The 21814-nt window shown below is 40.0% G+C and overlaps 1 protein-coding gene across 4 annotated transcripts in view; it reads left to right on the top strand.

The window, feature by feature from the left end:
- The window catches only part of CNOT6 (CCR4-NOT transcription complex subunit 6), a 68020-nt gene that overhangs the window by 33860 nt on the left and 12346 nt on the right, over nt 1-21814 (top strand). For 2 of the 4 annotated variants that reach the window (XM_059695634.1, XM_059695635.1), the window contains exons 3-10: nt 972-1158; nt 2728-2813; nt 13252-13356; nt 13438-13506; nt 14717-14874; nt 15450-15604; nt 16182-16336; nt 17454-17693. In XM_059695634.1, coding sequence (XP_059551617.1) covers nt 972-1158; nt 2728-2813; nt 13252-13356; nt 13438-13506; nt 14717-14874; nt 15450-15604; nt 16182-16336; nt 17454-17693 — 1155 coding nt within the window. The remainder of the gene's footprint in view (nt 1-971; nt 1159-2727; nt 2814-13251; nt 13357-13437; nt 13507-14716; nt 14875-15449; nt 15605-16181; nt 16337-17453; nt 17694-21814) is intronic. The other 2 variants (XM_059695636.1, XM_059695637.1) reach the window with 2 other exon arrangements.

The raw sequence follows: 21814 nt of genomic DNA, 5'->3' as shown, positions 1-21814 counted from the left end.
AAGAGAGCATAGGCCAGACTGAGGGACCGGCCCCCCCCCCCAGTGCACAAATTTTTGTGCACCGGGCCTCTAGTATATATAAAAGCTTAGTATACCAAGTGTCCGACCAATGGGTCAACCATGCAGTCGACCGCTAGACCAGTTGCTATCATGTGCACTGACCATTTAGGGCAGACGCTCCGACCAGTAGGTTAGCTTGCTGCTGGGGTCCAGCTGATCAGGACTGTGCAAGACTGGCACAGCCATGCCCTGGAGCCCTCCCGTGGTTTCTCCCCAGCCTCTAAAATATTTCTTCTAATTAATTTCCTTTCAATGTGCATGAATTTGTGCACTGGGCCTCTAGTGTTCTATAAATGTGTATTGAATCCATCTGATTCAGTGTTTCCTTATTAAGTTTTTGTCTGGAAGATCTATCCAGTGAAGTCAGCGGGGTGTTAAAGTCCCCTACTATGACTGTATTGTTGTCCACATCTCCCTTAAAGTCCTCTGGAAGTTTTTTATATATTAGGTGCTCCTATATTGGGTGCATATATGTTTATCAGGGTTATATCCTCCTGTTCAATTGATCTCTTTAGTATTATGTAGTGACTGACCATTGTCTCTTGTGGTGGCCTTCATTTTTGAAGTCTATTTTGTCGGATACAAGTATTGCTACCCAGCCTTTTTTTTTTTTTCATTTCCATTTGTGTGGAAATTTTTTTTTCCATCCCTTCATTCTCCTCCTGTGTGTCTTTGATGTTCTGAGGTTTGTCTTTTGTAGATAGCACATAATTGGGTCGTGGTTTTGTATCCATTCAGCTACCCTGTATCTTTAGATTAGAACATTCAATCCATTCATATTTAAGGTTATTATTGATAGGTACTTATTGCTGTTTTAATTCTGTATGCTTATGAGATTATAGAGAATTCTGTATGCTTATGAGATTATAGAGAATACTATCATCTGTCCCCTATTTTTGTTGTTTTTACAGGAAGAGTAAGAAGCTTAAGCTCATCTTTGTGGTCACTAACTCACCTGACAGCTTTGCATCTGAGTGACAATTTCCTGTCCCGTATTCCTTCAGACATTGCCAGGCTTCACAATCTGGCGTATCTGGACCTGTCCTCAAACAAAATCCGGAGTTTACCAGCAGAACTCGGAAACATGGTATCACTCAGGTATGCAGATTCAACTTAGTACCTAACTGTGTACCCCTAAAAACAAAAGAGAGTGTTTACCTTAGTAGAAACAATACTCAGTTTGATGGTATTTGACCAAAAGTAAATATAACTATCCTTTATATAAGGTTTTCTTAGAAAATTGAATGTCAACTAATAAATAATAAATCAAGAAATCCATGGTCTAAAATTTGTTTTATTGCTGTTTTTTATAATATACTTTATTCTTGAGTCAAAATTTCTTAACAAATGGGGGTAAACAAATAGAAGGCACTGTGTTAATCTCACATGTGCAGTCACCTATGACAGTTCTGGTGCTTTCCCCCCACTACATTATGGGCACTTCATACAGGGCTCAGGAAACCATTGCCAGTTAGTGAAACCTTTTTCGTTATTTCAGGGCATGTATGCATGATAGTAATAAAGCCTGGACTTGAGAAAAGCTAGAATTAGGCATTGAATTGGGGGACTATAGTTTGGAGTGTAGGATTGGATGGGATATGGAGTTGCACAGAGTTCAGTTAGGAATCCTGACTTTGCCATTTTCAACTTGTGTGATTTGGGACAAGTTTCTTAACCTCACTGAGTGTTTCCTCATCTGTAAAGTTGCTGTAAAACCTACCTGCCAAGGCTGAGATTAGAGATATTTGAAATAACAACTAAAAAACAACTCAGCCTAACTGGTACATACTGTATCTTACTCTATTGCTGTCTTCAGTCCAGCCTTTTTACATTTTTTTAGGTTTAATTATTGAGTATATACTATGATCCTTTCTCCTAAACCGGTGATGGCGAACCTATGACACACATGTCAGAGGTGACACGCGAACTCATTTTTTTTGGTTCATTTTTCTTTGTTAAGTGACATTTAAATATATAAAATAAATATCAAAAATATACATCTTTGTTTTACTATGGTTGCAAATATCAAAAAATTTCTATATGTGACACGGCACCAGAGTTAAGTTAGGGTTTTTCAAAATGCTGACACACCAAGCTCAAAAGGTTTGCCATTACTGTCCTAAACCAAATTTACTTAAAGGACCTTTTTTCTATCAGTAGCTATTTTGAGTTGATATTACATGATCATCTTCATTCTCTTTTAATAATTCACATATTAGACTGCTTTATCATTTTTATAATTTTCACTTTCTTAAACATGTATAGTAGTAGACTCTACATGTGCTAGACCAGTGCTGCTCTCAGGATGATTGTTTAGACTGCCAGTTTGCAAACTAATACAGCATGTGAGAGAGATTTTATATCTTTTGAATCTAATACCCTTAAAAAATTGGGGCTTCTATTTTTTTGGTCTCCCCACCCACCACCCATTTCATTTATTTAGCAACTCATTGTTTCCCTGTATTTTACAAATGTATTGGTTTGTAGAAGTTTGGGTTTTTGTGTTTTACTACATAGGATTTGAGAAGCACTGTACTAGACATTGGAATATGATATGAAATTTTGTCAATTTTAGGAGCTTATATTTCTAGAAATCATATTGTTGATTTTAGCTGTTAGTTAAAGGTTAATATGTCTGCTGACTACCTGGAAATTTTACATCAACAGGGAACTCCATTTAAATAACAACCTGTTACGAGTTCTACCTTTTGAGATGGGGAAACTGTTTCAGTTGCAGACTTTAGGCCTAAAAGGTATGACTTACCATATTTGTGCTTATTTTGGTTTGTGTATACAGTGGGGCCTTGACTTATGAGTTTAATTCATTCCGTGATGGAGCTCGTAACTCAAATTACTCGTATGTCAAATCAAAAGTGAACGAGTGAGACATGTGATGCTGGGCTGATGTTGTGGCGTTCACTGTGACGTTCGCTGCGCTAACTAGCGGTGGGGTATCGGAAGCTGGCTTATAACCCTAATTTTAGCTCGCAACTCAAAGCAAAATATCGGCCAAGAGACGGCTCGTATCTCGAAAAACTCGTTAGTCGGGACACTCGTAAGTCAAGGACCCACTGTATGTGTGTGTCTTTGAGTCTAATGAAGCCGTAAGAGGGAATCCTTTTGCCTGGGGATTTATGGGCTAAGTCTTGCCCAGACTTCATCAATTTCTTAAGCACATGGAGTAGTTTTCTCTCTTGTCCACCTATAAACTGTCTACTAGTCTTTGTATTATTTTTACTCCTAGTCTAGCATTGCTTTTCTAGCCTTTGTTTCAAACGCCTCTGTTCTGGTGATACATTGCTGAGGTTATACTTCTTTTTTTTTTTTTTAATTAAATCTTTATTGTTCAGATTATTACAGTTGTTCCTCTTTTTTCCCCCCATAGCTCCCCTCCACCCGGTTCCCATCCCACCCTCCGCCCTCAACCCCCCTCCCCATGTCCTCATCCATATGTGCACGATTATTGTTCAGTCTCTTCCCGCATCCCCCACACCCCTTTCCCCCCCAAGAATAGTCAGTCCACTCCCTTTCTATGCCCCTGATTCTATTATATTCACCAGTTTACTCTGTTCACTTGATTTTTTAGATTCACTTGTTGATAGATATGTATTTGTTGTTCATAATTTGTATCTTTACCTTCTTCTTCCTCTTTTAAAGGATAGCTTTCAGTATTTCATATAATATTGGTTTGGTGGTGATGAACTCCTTTAGCTTTTCCTTATTAGTGAAGCTCTTTATCTGACCTTCAATTCTGAATGATAGCTTTGCTGGATAAAGTAATCTTGGTTGTAGATTCTTGGTATTCATCACTTTGAATATTTCTTGCCACTCCCTTCTGGCCTGCATAGTTTCTGTTGAGAAATCAGCTGACAATCATATGGGTACTCCCTTGTAGGTAACTAACTGTTTTTCTCTTGCTGCTTTTACGATTCTCTCTTTGTCTTTTGCCCTTGGCATTTTAATTATGATGTGTCTTGGTGTGGTCCTCTTTGGATTCCTTTTGTTTGGGGTTCTCTGCGCTTCCAGGACTTATAAGTCTATTTCTTTACCAGGTAGGGGACGTTTTCTGTCATTATTTCTTTTCTTTTTTTTAATATATTTTATTGATTTTTTTTACAGAGAGGAAGGGAGAGAGATAGAGAGTTAGAAACATCGATGAGAGAGAAACATCGATGAGCTGCCTCTTGCACACCCCCCACTGGGGATGTGCCCACAACCAAGGTACATGCCCTTGACCGGAATCGAACCCGGGACCCTTGAGTCCGCAGGCCGACGCTCCATCCACTGAGCCAAACTGGTCAGGGCTGTCATTATTTCTTCAAATAGGTTTTCAATATCTTGCTCTCTCTCTTCTTCTGGCACTCCTATAATTCAGATGTTGATACGCTTGAAGTTGTCCCAGAGGCTCCTTACACTATCTTCATGTTTTTGGATTCTTTTTTCTTTTTGCTTTTCCGGTTAGGTGTTTTTGCTTCTTCATATTTCAAACCTTTGACTTGATTCTTGGGATCCTCTTGTCTGCTGTTGGATCTCTGTATATTATTCTTTATTTCAGTCAGTGTATGCTTAATTTCTAGTTGGTCCTCTTTCATATCCTCAAGGGTCTCACTAAATTTATCGGTGGTTTCTAGAAAATTCTTGAAAAACCTTAAAAGTGTGGTTTTGAACTCTATATCCAGTAGTTAGCTTTCCTCCATTTCTGTCATTTGTGATGTTTCTTTGTCTCCGCATTTTGGCTGCTTTCCTGTGTTGATAGAGTGGCTTTGTGTGCTAGGTGTCCTATAGGGCCCAGTGGCTCAGCCTCCCCAATTACCTGAGGTGGACACTCTTGGTGCACCCCTTTGTGAGCTGTGTGCACAGTCTTGTTGTAGTTAAGCCTTGATTGATCTCGGAGCCCCAGCCAGGTGGGCGGGGCCTCCCTCTGCTGGGCAGTGGATCTTGGGGCAGTCGATCTCGGGACCCCGCAATCACTTGCCCCATACAGAGAGGCCCAGGCCACTGGCCAGCAACACTGTGGTGGGTGTGCGGGACCGGCCAACGATCACCCGCAGAGGGAGGCCCAAGCCAGTCAAATGATTGTACCCCACACCTGCCGCCCACAGAGGGAGGCGGCCGTGGGAGGGGAGGGGGACAGCGCTGCACAGATGACAAGCAGCGGCGGTGGGGCGGGGCAGTGCAGGAGGGAAAGCCCTGATTACCGGCCAGGCCTAGGGACCCTACCCAAGGGGTCCCGGATTACAAAAGGGCGCAGGCTGGGCTGAGGGACACCCTCCACACACACACACACACACACACACACCCCACACGAATTTCGTGCACTGAGACTCTAGTTTGTATATAAAAGCCCTGTAAATGTTTCGTTATATTTATACCTGGGGTTTTCTGTGGGTTTGGTTTGGTTTTGGTTTTTGAGTATTTGTAGATGATACAAAATTTAAAGTTTTATTGTCCATATGTTCACTCCTCAGAAATGCAATGATGTTTTATATTTTCTTGTTGTATTTTAGTAGGAGTTGCTTTTTAATATTTTTGTAGAGTTTTTGTTAGTTCGTTTTAATTGGGGGAGATTTTCTTTTTTTATATATGTTTTAATTGATTTTAGAGAGGAAGGGAGAGGGAGAGAGAGATAGAAACATCAATGATGAGAGAGAATCATTGATCGGCTGCCTCCTGCATGCTCCACACTGGGGACAGCCCGCAACCAAAGCATGACCACCTGGTTCATAGGTCGCCGGTCTGGGGGGGATTTTCTATGTAAAAAATTTTCATCTGCAGGTAGGAACAACTTTATTTCTTCCTTTACAATATGTGTACTTTTTGTTTTAACCTTCAGTCGAGAATATGTTCATTTTTTAACTGATTTTAGAGAAAGAGGAAGGGAGAGAGAAAGAAGCTTCGATATAGAACATGGATAGGTTGCCTCCCATATGCACCCCAACTGCAGTCTTTTTGTGTATGGGATAATGCTTCAACCAAATGAGTCACCAAGCCAGGGGGGGAAAAATAGATAGATAGATAGATAGATAGATAGATAGATAGATAGATAGATAGATATAGATATAGATAGATATAGATATTTATATATTTCTTTTTTTTGCCTTATTGCATTGATTTGAACTTCTAGCACTCTGTTTGTTGAATGAGAGTTGTGAGAGCAGATATCCCTTCTTTTTCCCCAACTTGGAAGAAAGTGTTGTGTTCACTACTAAGTATAATGTTAGCAGTAGGTATTTTGTAGGTCCTCTTTCTCAACTTAAGGAAGTTTCTCTATTCCTCTTTTTCTGAGAGTTTTTAATCATGAATGATTGTTCCTTTGTCAAATGCTTATTAATATGCATCAGGTGAGGGCTCATGTAATTTTTCTTCTTTAGCCTGGTAATTGTTTTCACATACTGAGAACCAGACTTGAATTCCTGGATAAGTCCGACTTGGTCATGGTGTACAAATTTTTTATACTTTGCTGACTTTTGTATGCAATATTAGCTTTATGAAATGAATTTGAAAGTGTCCCTCATCTCTTTACTGGAAAAGAGTCTGTGGAATTGAAGTTAAATGTTTGGTGGAGTTTTCCAATTTAACAATCTGGGCCTGGAGATTTCTTTCCCGGTCATTTTTAAATTATGAATTTATTTTTTTAATAGGTATACAGCTATTCAAATTGCCTGTTGGGTTTTGATAGTTTGTGTTTTTCAGGGAAGTAGTTCATTTTCTCTGTGTTGATAAATTTATGTTGAGTTGTTCATAGTATTCCTTTATTCTGTTCGATTTCTGGATGTCCTCTTTTATTTTTAACATTGGTAAATTTTGTCTTCTCTCTTTTTTTCTTTGTCAGTTTTGATAGAGGTTTGTCAGTTTTATTGATCTTTTCAAAGAAATGGCTTTAAATTTATTTTCCTCTTGTTTTCAATGTCATTGATTTCTGCTCTTTAGTATTTTCATTCTTTTTACTTTGGGCTTATTGTGTTATTTTTCTCTAGGTTCTTAGGATGAGAATTTGGATTTAATGAATTGGAACTTTTTCTCTTGTACTATATGTGTTTTTAGTGCTGTAAACTTCCCTCTTGGCACAGCTTTAGCTGTATCCAGCCACAAATTTTGATATGCTGTATTTTTATTTTCACTAGCTCAGTGCATTTTTTAAATAAATCTTTATTGTTCAGATTATTACAGTTGTTCCCCTTTTTTCCCCCCATAGCTCCCCTCCACCCAGTTCCCACCCCACCCTCTGCCCTTACCCCCCCCCCCCCCCCCACTGCCCTCATCCATAGGTGTACGCTTTTTGTTGCCGGGTCATACACATGGAAAATGTAGCTATTTCCATCCGCAACGTGTCCCTGTGTTCGGCCTCACAGGGACCCTCTCAGCCTCACAGGGGCCGTCGCAGCCTCACAGGGGGCACCGCATCCCACGTTGGGGGTGAAGGTGTGAGACAAGCTCCTCTCGCTGTCTCTCCTGTTGCTCCCTTGCGTATCGCCGATGTTGGAAGTTTCTGAGAGCCATCTGCAGGTGCTGGACATCATACTTTAACTGGTCAACACGAAGTTTGGTATTCTGTCTTTTGTTGGGCGGCTCCTTGCTGGACAAAATCTCCAGGCATTCTTGCTGGCTGAATATCTGGTATGCTTGCTTGGATTTCGTTTTCTACTAAGTGCACAGACTGCTTGTCTGCTATCTCCCGGCGGCCCATGTGAGACTGGATCTGGTGGACCTGTTTGTGCGTTTGCTGGTACAGCGGTTCCATGTCGCCCGCCCAGCCGGGTCCGGGTCCGGCTCCGGCTTCCTCCGAACCTGATTCTGCTTCTTGAATGTGTCCCTTATGGGTGCGAGGAGTTGAAATCTGCAGTTTGTTGGGTTAAGCTGCAAAAGCGCAGGTGGTTCCTTTTGTGCCACTGGCACAGCTTGGGTGGGGATGTAAATTGAGTAGGGCTGGGTCTCAGGGAATCACCAGGGCGGAGCAAACAGCAATGGCGACTCCTCACCTCTCCGTCTCCGCATCCCCTAGTGCCGGCAAGCAGCTCCGCGAGAAAGCCACTCTCGCTTTCCGACCCACTGCCAGGCCGTCCCGCCTCTCCCCATAGGGGTCTGGGATCTCAGAATCCCGCCCCAAACAAGCTCAGTGGATTCGAGAGTTTGTAACCCCTTTCGATTGAAAAAACCCGCACATCCAGTTGCAGCTCGCCTGGCGCATGACTCCGTACCTCTGTTCTTGGCGCCTCTGCATATCCTACTCAGTCTCAGTGCTCTTCTTTCTTTCCTTCCAGTTGTAGAACTTCCACTGGGCCAGCTTTCCCATGGCTCTGAATGACAGCTGTTTTGTCTTATGGTTGTTATTTTCAATGATGTTGTGGGAGGCAGCACGCACAGATCTGTACCTTATGCCGCCATCTTGGTTCTCCAGCTCAATGCATTTTAAAATTTCCCATGAGACTTTCTCTTTGATTCATGGCTTATTCAGAATTTCAAAGTGTTTGCAGATTCTTCTATTGTCTTTCAGTAATTGATTTTTAATATGATTCTATTGTGGCTAAAGAATACATTCTGTATGATTTCGCTTCTTTTAAATTTGTCAAGATTAGTTTTATGGCCCACAATATGATCTACCCTAGTGTTTGTCCCTTGGGCACTGGACAAGAATATGTATTTGTCTTTTATTGGGTAGAATGTTCTATAAATCTCTATTTGATCCTATATATTAACCTAGAGTCTATTAGATTAATGACAATGTGGACTTTTTTGTCTAGTTCTATCAATTGTTGAGAGAGGATTAATGAAATCTCTGATTATAATTATAGATTTCTCTATTGTCCTTTCACTTCTATTAGTTTTTGCCTAATATTTTTCAGCTCTGCTGCTTGGTGACTACACTTCCAGAATTGCTATGTCTTCTTGGGGATTGACCTTTTAACATTACATAATGGCACTCTGGTGATTTTACTTCCTCTGAAATCCCTTTTATTTTATGTTAATGTAGCCACTTCTGCTTCTTTAATTAATATTTGTATGATTTATATCTTTTGCCATTCAACTCACTTATATTGTTGTATTTGAAGTAAGTGTCTCATGGACAGTATCTACTTGGGTCATGTTTCCTGTGGATTACTTGAACATCTTTTTACATCTCCATTTTGTTTTGTATGTAGTGTGTTTGAGTTATCTATTTGTATATCTTTTTAGTGGTTGCGGTAGATATTGTTTTAAATATATACCAGGGTCCCAGTGCACGAATTTGTGCACCTTGAAAGGAAGTGTGTGCCGCGAGGCTGCAGTGGGTACAGGGTGGGTCTCGGCCTATCCCCCATGCCCCCGCCGTGGCCCCCCGTCCCCTTCCTGCCAGCTGCTCCAATCACTCCTCAGGAGCAGGGGGAGGTGGTGAAGCCCTCAGGGGCAATCAGGGCTGACAGCCACTGCTCACCCCTCCTGACGGTGCCAAGCGATCGCGACCAGCACCGGCTACGGGTGCAAGCAGGGCTGGTGCCAGCAGTGGGTGTGAGAGGCAGCTGCTGGCCCCAATCGCCCTTCAGGACCAGGGGAGGTGAAGGAGCCCTGAGGGGCGCTGGAAGCAGGTGCGAGCACCAGGCGGGACCGTGGGGCATGGGAGCAAAGAATTTTCCGTAACTACCAGAGGCTCGTCCCAGTGACAGCACCCGGCATCCCACCTTGGTCTGGTGGTCAGCGCACGTCATAGTGACTGGTTGTTCAGTTGTTCCACCATTCGGTCTATTTGCATATTAGCCTTTTATTATATAGGACAAGTCATTATAGTCTGCTGGTATTATCATTTTACTAGTTTGAATGAAGTATAGAAACCTTAACTTTTTTTATGACCTTCTAGTTTTACCCCTATTTATGATATAATTGTCTTACATGTTTTCTCTACATACATTTAGAAACAAATCAGTGTTATAAGAAATGTTTTAACCACCAAAGATGATTTAGAAAATTTAAAGTAAGGAAAGCTCCCCTCCCCCAGCCCCTTCCTAATGTTTTAAGGTTCCATCTTTTATCATTTCCTTTCTATTTAGAGAATTTCCGTTAGTGGTTCTTTAGGGTAGATTTATTGGCAACAGGTTCTCTTAGTTTCTGAGAATGTCTTTATTCTTTTTCTTCATCCCTAAAGGATATTTTCACAGTATAGGATTCTAGATTGATAGTCCTTTTTTTCCTTTTTCTTTTCTTTTTTTTAATATATTTTATTGATTTTTTTACAGAGAAGAAGGGAGAGGGATAGAGAGTTAGAAACATCGATGAGAGAGATCGATCAGCTGCCTCCTGCACGCCCCCCACTGGGGATGTGCCCGCAACCAGGGTACATGCCCTTGACCGGAATCGAACCCGGGACCCTTGAGTCCGCAGCCAACGCTCTATCCACTGAGCCAAACTGGTTCGGCTCTTTTTTTTCTTTAGCACTTGAAAAATATTGTGCCACTTTCTTCTGGGCACTGTAGTTTGTGACAGTAAATCAGCTCTGATTCAAATTGTTTTCCCCCTCCAGTAAGTGTCTTTTTTTCTCTATCTTCAAAAATTTTTATTTGTCCTTAGTTTAATTATCATGTGGTTTGGTATGGATTCCTTTAGTTTTTGGTGTATTGAGGAGTTTTCAGCCATCATTTCCTTGAGTACTTTTCAGCTGTGTGCTCTTTGTTCTCTGCTTCCATGACTCTGAGATTTTTATTTTATTTTTTATTTTAATATTTTCATTTCTTTTGTGTGTGTTTTGTTTGTCAAAATTTTCTTTTTCTTTACTGAGTATTTTTTCATTTATCTCAGGCATGTTTTTCATGCTTGCAGTGTTTTTATCAGATCGTTCTAATAACGATTGGAATCTTATATCTGTCTTTTTTCATTCAATTTGAAGTCTTCCTGGTTCTTGGTATAATGAGTAATTTTTCACTTGAAACTGGACATATTCATAGTATGTTGTGTTAATTTAAATCTTCTGGTTTTGCTGGCTTTCTCTAACACTGCACTGGCAGGGAAAGTTAGGGACGCTGTCTCCTTACTGCCAAAAGAGGTAGGAGTTCAGATTCCCCCTAGCCTCTGTTGAGGGTCACATGCATGGAGATGGCAGTTTTGGCTTTCTGTGTGGTCTCCATAGTTACTGCATTGAGGTGACCTCATTACTGCTGGGCAATGATAAAAATCTTGCCTCTCCTTGGCCTCCTCTAACATTCCCAGAAGGGATGTGGAGAGCCGCCCCTTTACTGTGGGTTGAGCTGACACCACAGGATGGAGGAGGAAGTCTTAGTACCCAGAGGGGATAAAAGTCCCAGCTACCTACTTGGGCTCCTCTTTACTTTCTCACAAGTTTCTTTGGTGTCTAGCAGAAGCAGAGCTGTTATTATCCGAAGGTTTTGTCTTGTTAGGCTGTGCTTTCCTGGTCCTTTGGCTTTTGTTGGGATTTTTTTTTTTTTTTTTTTCCTGCACACGATGGTGTTTCTGTGTTGCTGGCTTCCTCAGTTCCGCATTTGAGATATATGGGGCAAAAATTAAGCCCATGGAGTTCACCACTAAATGTTTCTTAGGTCCGGGTTCTCTACCGTTCTGCCTTCTCACCACATTTCAGCCTTATGTTTGTTTATACATAAGACACAGGCATTTTATTGGTGCTTAACAGGAAGAATAGGGGAAAGTATGGCTACTTTCCAGAAGCGACTTCGTTTATTCACGTCAAGAACATGTTTTAATTTCAGAATTGTGTTGTTCTTAACTTGACCCTGTGTACATGGGTGGGCAAAAGTAGGTTTACAGTTGTGAGTATGCAAAATAGTTTATTCTTGTATTATTTATTAATTTTTGTATTATAACTGTACACCTACTTTTGCCAACCCTTATATATAGGGTGTCCCCCAAAAATGTATACACACTTTGAATAACTATAAAGGCAGTGTTTATTAACATACATTTCTTTTTCAAAATGTAATAGAATCTACAGACATTGTATATACATTTGGGAGGGAGGGAACATCCTGTATTACTTTTCCAGGCAATGAAGAGCAGATTAATTTGACATTTAAATGAATTCCAAAAAGCAAGCATTCATTGGGGGAAACACACCATTTGGCTTCATCTGCATTTATTAGAGTCACATATAGATGCTGTGTGGGGGTGGTTTTTAGTTTATTAAGAAAGATCTCAGAAGGGAGAATCACATAGTTATAAGTAGTAGTTGCCTCTAAATATTTTGCACTAGAAAGTAGTAAAAAGATAACGTTATTCTTGGTGTAGTTATAATGAGCTGCTTACATGGTACTGAGACTTTTTAGTTGACTTCATTTTCTCAAGCTTTCTTTAACAAGTGGTTACAGCAACTCTCAGGTTATGACTATACCTGAGGATTGTGACTAAAAATTTCAGAGCTTTGGTCGCTATCAAGGACTGTACACATATGATAGTGCTGTAACTTGTCCTCCTGCAAAGACATACTCTACACTTATAGGAGCACATTTTTACTGTTATAATTCTTAGAATCCTAGAATATTAAAATTAAAGAGATCTTATATGTTAATTAATGTCAAAAATAATTTGGGAACTTCTATAACAGGGGTAACTCAGCTGTTATGAAGGATACTCGACTATCTCAAGAGCAGGGCATTTCATCTTAAATAGTTTTAATGTTTACCAACCTCCTATGTGCATAAGAAGTCCCTCTGAGAGGATTGAGACTCTTGCTTTTGTTTTCATTTTGTGTCACTTAAGAAATAGTTGTTGAATTTACGGATGGCTCACAGCCCTGGGTTTTTTCCCCTTCTTTAGTGACAATCTTGTCTGCCTTATCTTGTTACTTTATTCAGTAGAATTTTTTTTAAATCTAGGGGCCAGACTACATATGTTTTTTAGGAAATTTCTTGTTATTATATTGGCTATTATTTTCCCTTGCCCAGTCCTTCTCCACACTCCCAATCCATTTTCACTTGCTTCAGATCATTATGAAAGTATTGATAAGGCAGGGCACTAGGAGGTATCTTCTACATTGGCATCATCCATTAATAATAAGTTTTGGATACCTCTGTAGAAGATGGTGTAAATAATTTCTACTCTTCACATAAATAAATATTTTTTTCTGGTTTGGTATGTTACTAGTAACTATATGCATTGTTATAGATGACCTGATAACTTAGGTATGTTTTTCCATTTTAAAATATTTTAGTATTTGACTTGGTTTTATTTTATCCATTTTAAAAATATTTCCAGGAAATCCACTTACCCTGGATATATTGAACCTCTATCAGGAACCAGACGGAACAAAAAGGCTACTTAACTACTTGCTTGATAATTTGGCAGGTACTGCAAAAAGAAGTAAGTGGTCATTTATTTAAACCATTTTTTTAGGAAGACATGTAAGAATATTGCTTAATTTTGTGTTTAATATTCTACTAGTTTCAACAGAACAACCACCTCCAAGATCTTGGATTATGTTACAAGAACCAGACAGAACAAGACCAACTGGTTGGTAGCCTTATTTTTTAACGCTTATTTTTATAAACCTAACAATATTGTTGCCGTGCTTTAGATTATAGGCAGTGTAACAGTAGAGTGCTTATACTTAATCTGTTCTGGGAGTTAATAATAAAGACTTAAATCTTGCTCACCTGGCCTCTGTGTCACCCTATAAAAAGTATGCTATCCAGCAGTGCTCCTCGGCCAGAGGTGATTTTATTCCCCTGCGTCCACTTGGCAGTTATCTGGAAGCATCTCTTGGTTGTCACACTGGGGAAGTGCTCCTGGCATCTCCGAGATGCTAGTAAGTATCCTGCAATGCACAGCCCCCACAGTGCAGAGTTTATTCACAGCGTCAGTACTGCTACTGTTAAGAAACCTTTCTGATAAAGTATTGAGCAAACTCAGTTATGATGAATATACAAAAATCTTCTTATATTGGAAGTTTCTAAACCCTAGTATGTTCCCAATGTAATTGATACTTCAAAATTGAAAGATAGCCAAAACTTACTTGAGAGTGAAATTGAATTAATGAACTCTGATTTTCTTTTAACTTAAATTGAATGAAAATAATTTGGGCTCAGCCAGTGTGCTCAGTGGTTGAGCGTCAGCCCATGAACTAAGAGGTCGCTGGTTTGATTCCCTGTCAGGGCACATGCCTGGGTTGCAGGCTTGATCCCCAGTGGGTGGTGTGCAGGAGGCAGCCAGTTGATGATGTCTCTCTCTCATCGATGTTTCTGTCTATCACTCTCCCTTCCTCTCTCTCCAAAATTCAATAAAAACATTTTTTAAAAATAAAATAATTTGGGAACTTGTAATAAGATTTGGTCTGTGATACCCCTTTCCTCTTTGTGGATTAATAATCATTGCTCTATAGAAGAAAACTAGACATGTCTATTAAGAAAAATAACTGTCAGATTTCCACATTCTGCATTAACAGAAGGAGCACAAAAATGAGGAGCCCTGGTCTTAGAGACTGAGAGCTCGAGATCTTAGTCTTACCTTAGGAACCTTTTGTTCATACCTCTGTGGCAAGTAGTACATCATTTCATAGTTTGTTCATGTATATGTCCTTCCTCATCATTTGACTGTATTTATATTCGACTTTATTGAATATATGGAATCAATAAAGTCAAACAGCATTTAAGTGAAGACTATTGAAAATAACTGTGCTTTATTTCTGCCACGTGTTGAATAAGTAAAGTTATCTTTCCTACAGCCTTGTTTTCTGTCATGTGCTATAATGTTCTTTGTGATAAATATGCGACGCGGCAGTTGTATGGCTACTGTCCATCATGGGCACTAAATTGGGATTACAGGAAAAAGGCCATTATTCAAGAAATCCTGAGCTGCAATGCTGATATCATAAGTCTTCAGGTAAGCCATCGGAAGTGTATTTGTTTAAATTGCACAAATGCCCCAGCAATGATAAAGCAAGGTGCAACCTGGGAATGCATTCCACATTTGAAGTCACACCTTTAGCAATTCTTAAAATAGTGGCTTTTTCTGTTTTTAGGGAATCCTGGAAGAATTCACTGCCTGCTTTGTTCTGTAGCACTGTGCTGCCAAATTAAGCAAATGGGTTAAGCTGGGTTTTAAGCATTTGCTATGACAGCTTAAATACTCACCTTTCCCTTCGTAATGCCCCTGCACACTATTTTTTAATTGGGTGGCAATGTTTCTGAAATTGTGGTATTGTCAAGGTATGGTTTTGTTTTACCACTAGTGATAATAGATTAGCGCATAGTGGAAAGAGCATTAAACTGGGGTGCACAGTAACTTCAAGTTCTCAGTCTATCTCTCATAAGATACATGACCCTGGGCGTCACTTTCTGCAAATCAGCCTTTTGACGTGATTTTAAGCTCTCAAACTACATATATATGTGTATGTAAAGTTACTGTATGTGACTGGTTTTGTCTCATGAATAACTTTGCTGTTGACCATTTCTCAGGAGGTTGAAACAGAACAGTACTACAGTTTCTTTCTGGTAGAACTGAAAGGACGTGGCTATAATGGATTCTTTAGCCCTAAATCGAGAGCTCGGACAATGTCAGAACAAGAAAGAAAGCATGTTGATGGCTGTGCGATATTCTTCAAGACAGAGAAGTAAGTCATCGTCTTTTAAAAAAAGAAATGTTCTCTCTTTGCAGGGTGGGGACCAAGAGGATGGAAATCATTTGGCAAATGAGAGAATGAGGCATTCTATTATTATTTACGAAAACAGTACTTTTTACTTTAGAGGGTTTTATTTTGAATCATTAGAAATAATCTATTTTGGAGACATGTTGAAAGTGCTGCTGTTTCTTCAGGTGTTTAGTAGGGTTTAACTCCAATTGTTCATTGAAACACCTTGCATTTAATATTCCCTGCAGGATTCTTAAACCCATAATTTGGAAAACAATATTTAAAAATTACAAGATGAAATATTCCAACACAAAACCTAAACAGAAGATGACTACATTACTCTAAGTTGTAAAGGTTAAAATCAAGATGTTATCAGTAACAGACTGAGAACAACTTTAAATGGGTGTGGGAAGCATGGTGTTAAATGTGGAGGATTTTCCATAATGTGATTCACATGCCATTATATCTAAGGAAGTTTGAAAAAAACAGCATTTCCCACAAAGCTAATATCCTTATATTCCCAATTTTATGTGTGTTTGTGTGTTTGTTTTTGTTTTAGATTTACTTTGGTTCAGAAACACACTGTTGAATTTAATCAGCTAGCAATGGCAAATTCAGAAGGGTCTGAAGCTATGCTGAACAGAGTTATGACAAAAGATAACATTGGAGTTGCAGTACTACTAGAACTTCGAAAGGAATTGATTGAAAAGTCATGTGAGTGATCTCTTCACTTCCTGTAAAATTGACCTCCAAAATTTAATAGGAAAAAGGAATTCATTATGTAATAATAGTCTTGTTTAACACCTGAAGAAACTCAGTGAGAATTTAAATCATTTCTAAGCTATCATATCTCATTTTCTCTACCAAAAAGCTTAAGGTGAGCGAGCATTGCCAAGCAAAGCATTTCAAACCTTGAAATGCATAAAGCTCCCAAGAATTTTTCACATAAAAGAAAGGTTGAAGTAATAATTAGTTAAAATAACTGTTCAGAGAGAACTCCGTGCACTTCTGTAATTTCTTGGCAGCAAGGATATTCTGTAAGCAAACGTCTCTTCCTGACCCACTTGTAATCATTATTTTAAAGGTCTCAAGTTTTGGAGTAATCAACCACTTATTTCAAGTTAAATAAGAGTGGCATTCATGCTGAGAACTGAAATTTCTGTCATAGGAACAGTTGGAACTGGGGTTATTTAACCTGAAGGATAGAAAGATGGAACTTAGTGACCATCATAAATACAGCTAAGGAAAAGAGTAGATTTAATTTTGTGAGGCTTGATTTAGTACATCTGAATTAAGACCAGAAGTTTCAAGGAGACACAACTATTTAAAAACCAAGCTGATCCAAATAAAATGGGCTGTTTTTGATCAAGTAATGAATGCCCTAAGTTACAAGTACACAACCTGAGGTTTAAATGACTATTTCTCAGGTTTGTTGTAGGCTAGATTAAGTCATTATGTGAGAGATTATTAGGTCAGTTTTATTTATTTATTTTTTAAATATATTTTATTGATTTTTTTTTTTTTTTTTTTGAGAGAGAGATAGAGAGAGGAAGGGAAAGGGATAGAGAGTTAGAAACATCAATGAGAGAGAAACATCAATCAGCTGCCTCTTACTGGGGATGTCCCGGCAACCAAGGTACATGCCCTTGACCAGAATCGAACTTGGGACCTTTCAGTCCGCAGGCCGATGCTCTATCCACTGATCCAAACCGGTCAGGGCTATTAGGTCAGTTTTAGAGTCCTTTATTCCTAAGACTCTGAGATATTTTTGCTTTTAGGCTCTGTAAGAATATGTGGGTTGATAGAGGGGTTCTGTCTGTTTTCTTTTTAGCTAATACAGCAGGAAAGCCACATCTTGGGACAGAAAAACAACTTATTCTCGTGGCTAATGCTCATATGCATTGGGACCCTGAGTACTCTGATGTGAAGTTAGTTCAAACGATGATGTTTCTCTCAGAAGTGAAGAACATTATTGATGAAGCCTCACGAAGCCTCCACTCGAGCGCATTGGGAGAATTGGGAAATATTCCACTGGTGTTGTGTGCAGATCTTAATTCTTTGCCAGACTCTGGTAAGAAAAGAATGTTCGTCTATGTAGAATGCTTTTTGACTTCAATGTTTTTGTAACGTATTGTTTCTGACATTCCATATTTAGTGAAAACAAATTCAGTTTGTAGTGGCAGCTGTGAATCAAGTTTAAAAATTTTTTTGGAGTAGGGGGACCATTTTGAAAATGAAATAGTATTATGAAACCTCAGGAGGAAGGACATTAATCATCTTTGAGAAACACATAGGTAATAACTTGGAATAACTCATTAAAGAACATGTCATTTTGTTTTATTATCCCCAGGATATACAGGTGTTGTTGGCAAAAGTGGGTTTACAGTTGTTCGTATGGAAAATAATACAATAAGTAATACAAGAATAAGCTCTGTTTTGTGTACTCACAATTGTAAGCCTACTTTTGCCTACCCCTGTATATAATCCAGACTGAAAGCGTTGTAAGACAGCCTCTTTGGAATTCCAACATGTAATATGATGCAGTTTAAATTTGACCATATATTACAGGACCTCAAATTTTGGTAGGCTTGATTAGAAAAATCGACTTGGGGTGGAAATTGAAATTCTTCATTTACATAGATCAGGCAAGTGATTTTAACAAAAAAGAATAGGGATTTTTATTTTTATCACAAAGTAGAAGAATACAGAAAGCCATATTCTTGAAAACTTTTCCATAGATGGTACAGTGAATAAACCATCCTATATAATAAAAGGCTAATATGCAAATAGACCAAACAACAGAACAACCGGTCGCTATGATGTGGACTGTCCACCAGGGGGCAGATGCTCAAAGCAGGAGCTGTCTCCTGGTGGTTAGTGTGCTCCCACAGGGGGAGTGCTGCTCAGCCAGAAGCCAAGCCAGGCTTACAGCTGGCGAGCAGAGCGGTGAGGAGCCTCTCTTGCCTCTGCAGCAGTGCTAAAGATGTCCAACTGCCAGCTTAGGCCCGCTCCCACCGCTTAGGCGGACATCCCCCAAGGAGTCCCAAACTGCGAGAGGGTGCAGGCCGGGCTAAGGGACCCCACTCTCCCACCCCCAACTCACAAATTTCATGCACCGGGCCTCTAGTAACCCTTATAATATCAAATCTAACTACAGTCAAACCTCATTTCTTGAACATCTCCCCATCTCCACCAAATTGCTCACAGAAAAAATGTCTCCATTGTTGGGTTTTAGGCCTGACAACCCTTTCATGCTGAATGGGTTAATGGTTAAAGCATTCTCTCCAGCATGACAAAAAGGAGAGAATGCTTTAAAACATAAAAAGAGGGCATGAAAAGTGCTAATGTTGCTAAGGGTATGAAAGAAGCAATGATCACAGGCCATTGAAGGGATCGAAATCCTGTTGTTGATTTGGATAAACAAAAGCAGTCAGTGACAGCCTTTTGCAGGCAGTGCTGTATGAACAAGCAAAAATGCTTTGTGCTGACCTATCAAAAGACACCCCTGGAACGAGTGCTGAAAGTGATTCCTTTAAGGCTAGTGGTGGGTGGTTTGATAAATTTAAGAAAAGAAGTTTTTGTTTATAGATTAGACATGTACTTTATATAAGAAAGGTTAAAACAGAATCATTTGGGAGTCTGGAATAGGTTCGTTCAATTGACATTATTTCTAATGGGAAAAAGTGATTCCGTTTTCGAACAAATCACTTCTCGAACAGCCTTTTGGAACAAAGTAAGTTCGAGAACCAATGTATTTCCTTTTTTTGTATTTCAACTCCTTCTATCTAAGATTCATAATTATTTAGTCTATCTCATCAGGCTATCTGGGGATTACTAGGACTGAAGCAGTTGAGGATTATCCCTTGGCAATTTCTCTAACATGCCTACCACCCTGTTCAGCTACAAAGTATCCTAGGGGCAAAGAGAGACCTGCCAAATCATACAGATTTAAAAATCCATTTCAGTGTTAAAAAACAATATTTTTCCAATTGAAAAATGGGCAAAGGACCCAAATAGACACTTCTCCAAGAAGGATATACAAATGGCCAATAGACATATGAAAAAATGTTCAAGGTCACTAATCATCAGAAAGATGGAAATTAAAACTACAATGTGGCATTGCCTCACACCTGCCAGAATGGCTCCCATCAAGAAATCAACAAACAGCAAGTGTTGGTGAGCATGTGGAGAAAAGGGAACCCAAGTACACTGCTCTTGGGAATGCAGACTGGTGCAGCCACTGTGGCAAATAGTCTGGAGTTCCTCAGAAAATTAAAAATGGAGCTGCCTTTTGACCCAGCCATCCCACTTCTAGGAATATATCCTAAGAAACCCAAAACACCAACCTGAAATATATGCACCCCTATGTTTATAGCAGTGTTCTTTATAATAGCCAAGATCTGGAAACAACCCAAGTTCCCATCAGTGGATGAATGGATAAAAAGCTGTGGTGAAAACCAAGAGGGCGGCATAGGTTAACGCCGGAGTTTGCTGCCTCGAACAACCACTTCAAAAATACAACTAAAAGGTAGAACGGACATCATCCAGAACCACAGGAAGGCTGGCTGAGTGGAAATTCCACAACTAGAAGGAAAGAGAATAGCATACCGAGACTCAGAGGAGGCACAGTGCTGAAGTCAAATACTAAGGTGTAGAGGTGCGCGCAGAGCGGGCTGGCGGCTGAGGGCGCGGTTGTGTGTTTCAATCGGGAGGGAGTCTCAGGGTCTGAGCCCCAGTTCCAGGTTAGTCTCTAGGGACCCAGACTCAAACGGGAGAAGCGGGACTGTCTGGCATCGGTCGGAACCCGAGGGCAGCTTTCTCTCCGAGGTTTGCAGCAGTTGCTGGGACACTGAGAGGCAGAGCCTCTGGGGACGGGACTGAGAGCAGCCATAACTGCTCCCTCCGCCTGCCCGCCCTGTTGATCCCTTGGGACCCGCCCCGCCCAAGCCCTGCACAGAGGCATTTGCCGGATAGCCTCAGGCAAAGGCTAGATTAGCACCTCCCTAGAGGACAGAAGTTCTCCCACTGCAGACACAGCTGATTCTCACAGCCAGTTGGCCTGGAGGTCAAATCCCGCCCAGTGATACCTACAACAATCAAGGCTTAGCTACAACAAGACTGTGCACAAAGACCACAAGGGGGCGCACCAAGAGTGTCTACCTCAGGTAACTGGGACACTTAGCACAGAAAGCCACTCTATCGACACAGCAAAGCATAAAAAATGCCAAGACAAAGAAACAGGACACAAATGACAGAACCGGAGGAAAGCAGGCTGCTGGATATAGAATTCAAAACCACACTTTTGAGGTCTCTCAAGAGTCTTCTAGAGACTGCCGATAAACTTAATGAGATGTACAAGAAATCTAATGAGACCCTCGATGTTGTGATAAAGGACCAACTAGAAATTAAGCATACACTGACTGAAATAAAGAATATTATACAGACTCCCAACAGCAGACCAGAGGAGCGCAAGAATCAAGTCAAAGATTTGAAATGCGAAGAAGCAAAAAACACCCAACTGGAGAAGCAAAATGAAAAAAGAATCCGAAAATACGAAGATAGTGTAAGGAGCCTCTGGGACAGCTTCAAGCATACCAACATCAGAATTATAGGGGTGCCAGAAGATGAGAGAGAGCAAGATATTGAAAACCTATTTGAAGAAATAATGACAGAAAACTTCCCCTACCTGGTGAAAGAAATAGACCTACAGGTCCAGGAAGCGCAGAGAACCCCAAACAAAAGGAATCCAAAGAGGACCACACCAAGACACATCATAATTAAAATGCCAAGAGCAAAGACAAAGAGAGAATCTTAAAAGCAGCAAGAGAAAGAAACTCAGTTACCTACAAGGGATACCCATACGGCTGTCAGCTGATTTCTCAACAGAAACTTTGCAGGCCAGAAGGGAGTGGCAAGAAATATTCAAAGTGATGAGTGCCAAGAATCTACAACCAAGATTACTTTATCCAGCAAAGCTATCATTCAGAATTGAAGGTCAGATAAAGAGCTTCACTAATAAGAAAAAGCTAAAGGAGTTCATCACCACCAAACCAGTATTATATGAAATGCTGAAAGGTATCCTTTAAGAAGAGGAAGAAGAAGAAAAAGGTAAAGATACAAATTATGGACAACAAATACACATCAACAAGTGAATCTAAAAATCAAGTGAATAAATAATCTGATGAACAGAAT

This window comes from Myotis daubentonii, chromosome 5, assembly GCF_963259705.1.
Source record: "Myotis daubentonii chromosome 5, mMyoDau2.1, whole genome shotgun sequence".
Classification (NCBI taxonomy): Eukaryota; Metazoa; Chordata; class Mammalia; order Chiroptera; family Vespertilionidae; genus Myotis; species Myotis daubentonii.
This window is presented reverse-complemented; position numbering and strand designations above follow the sequence as displayed.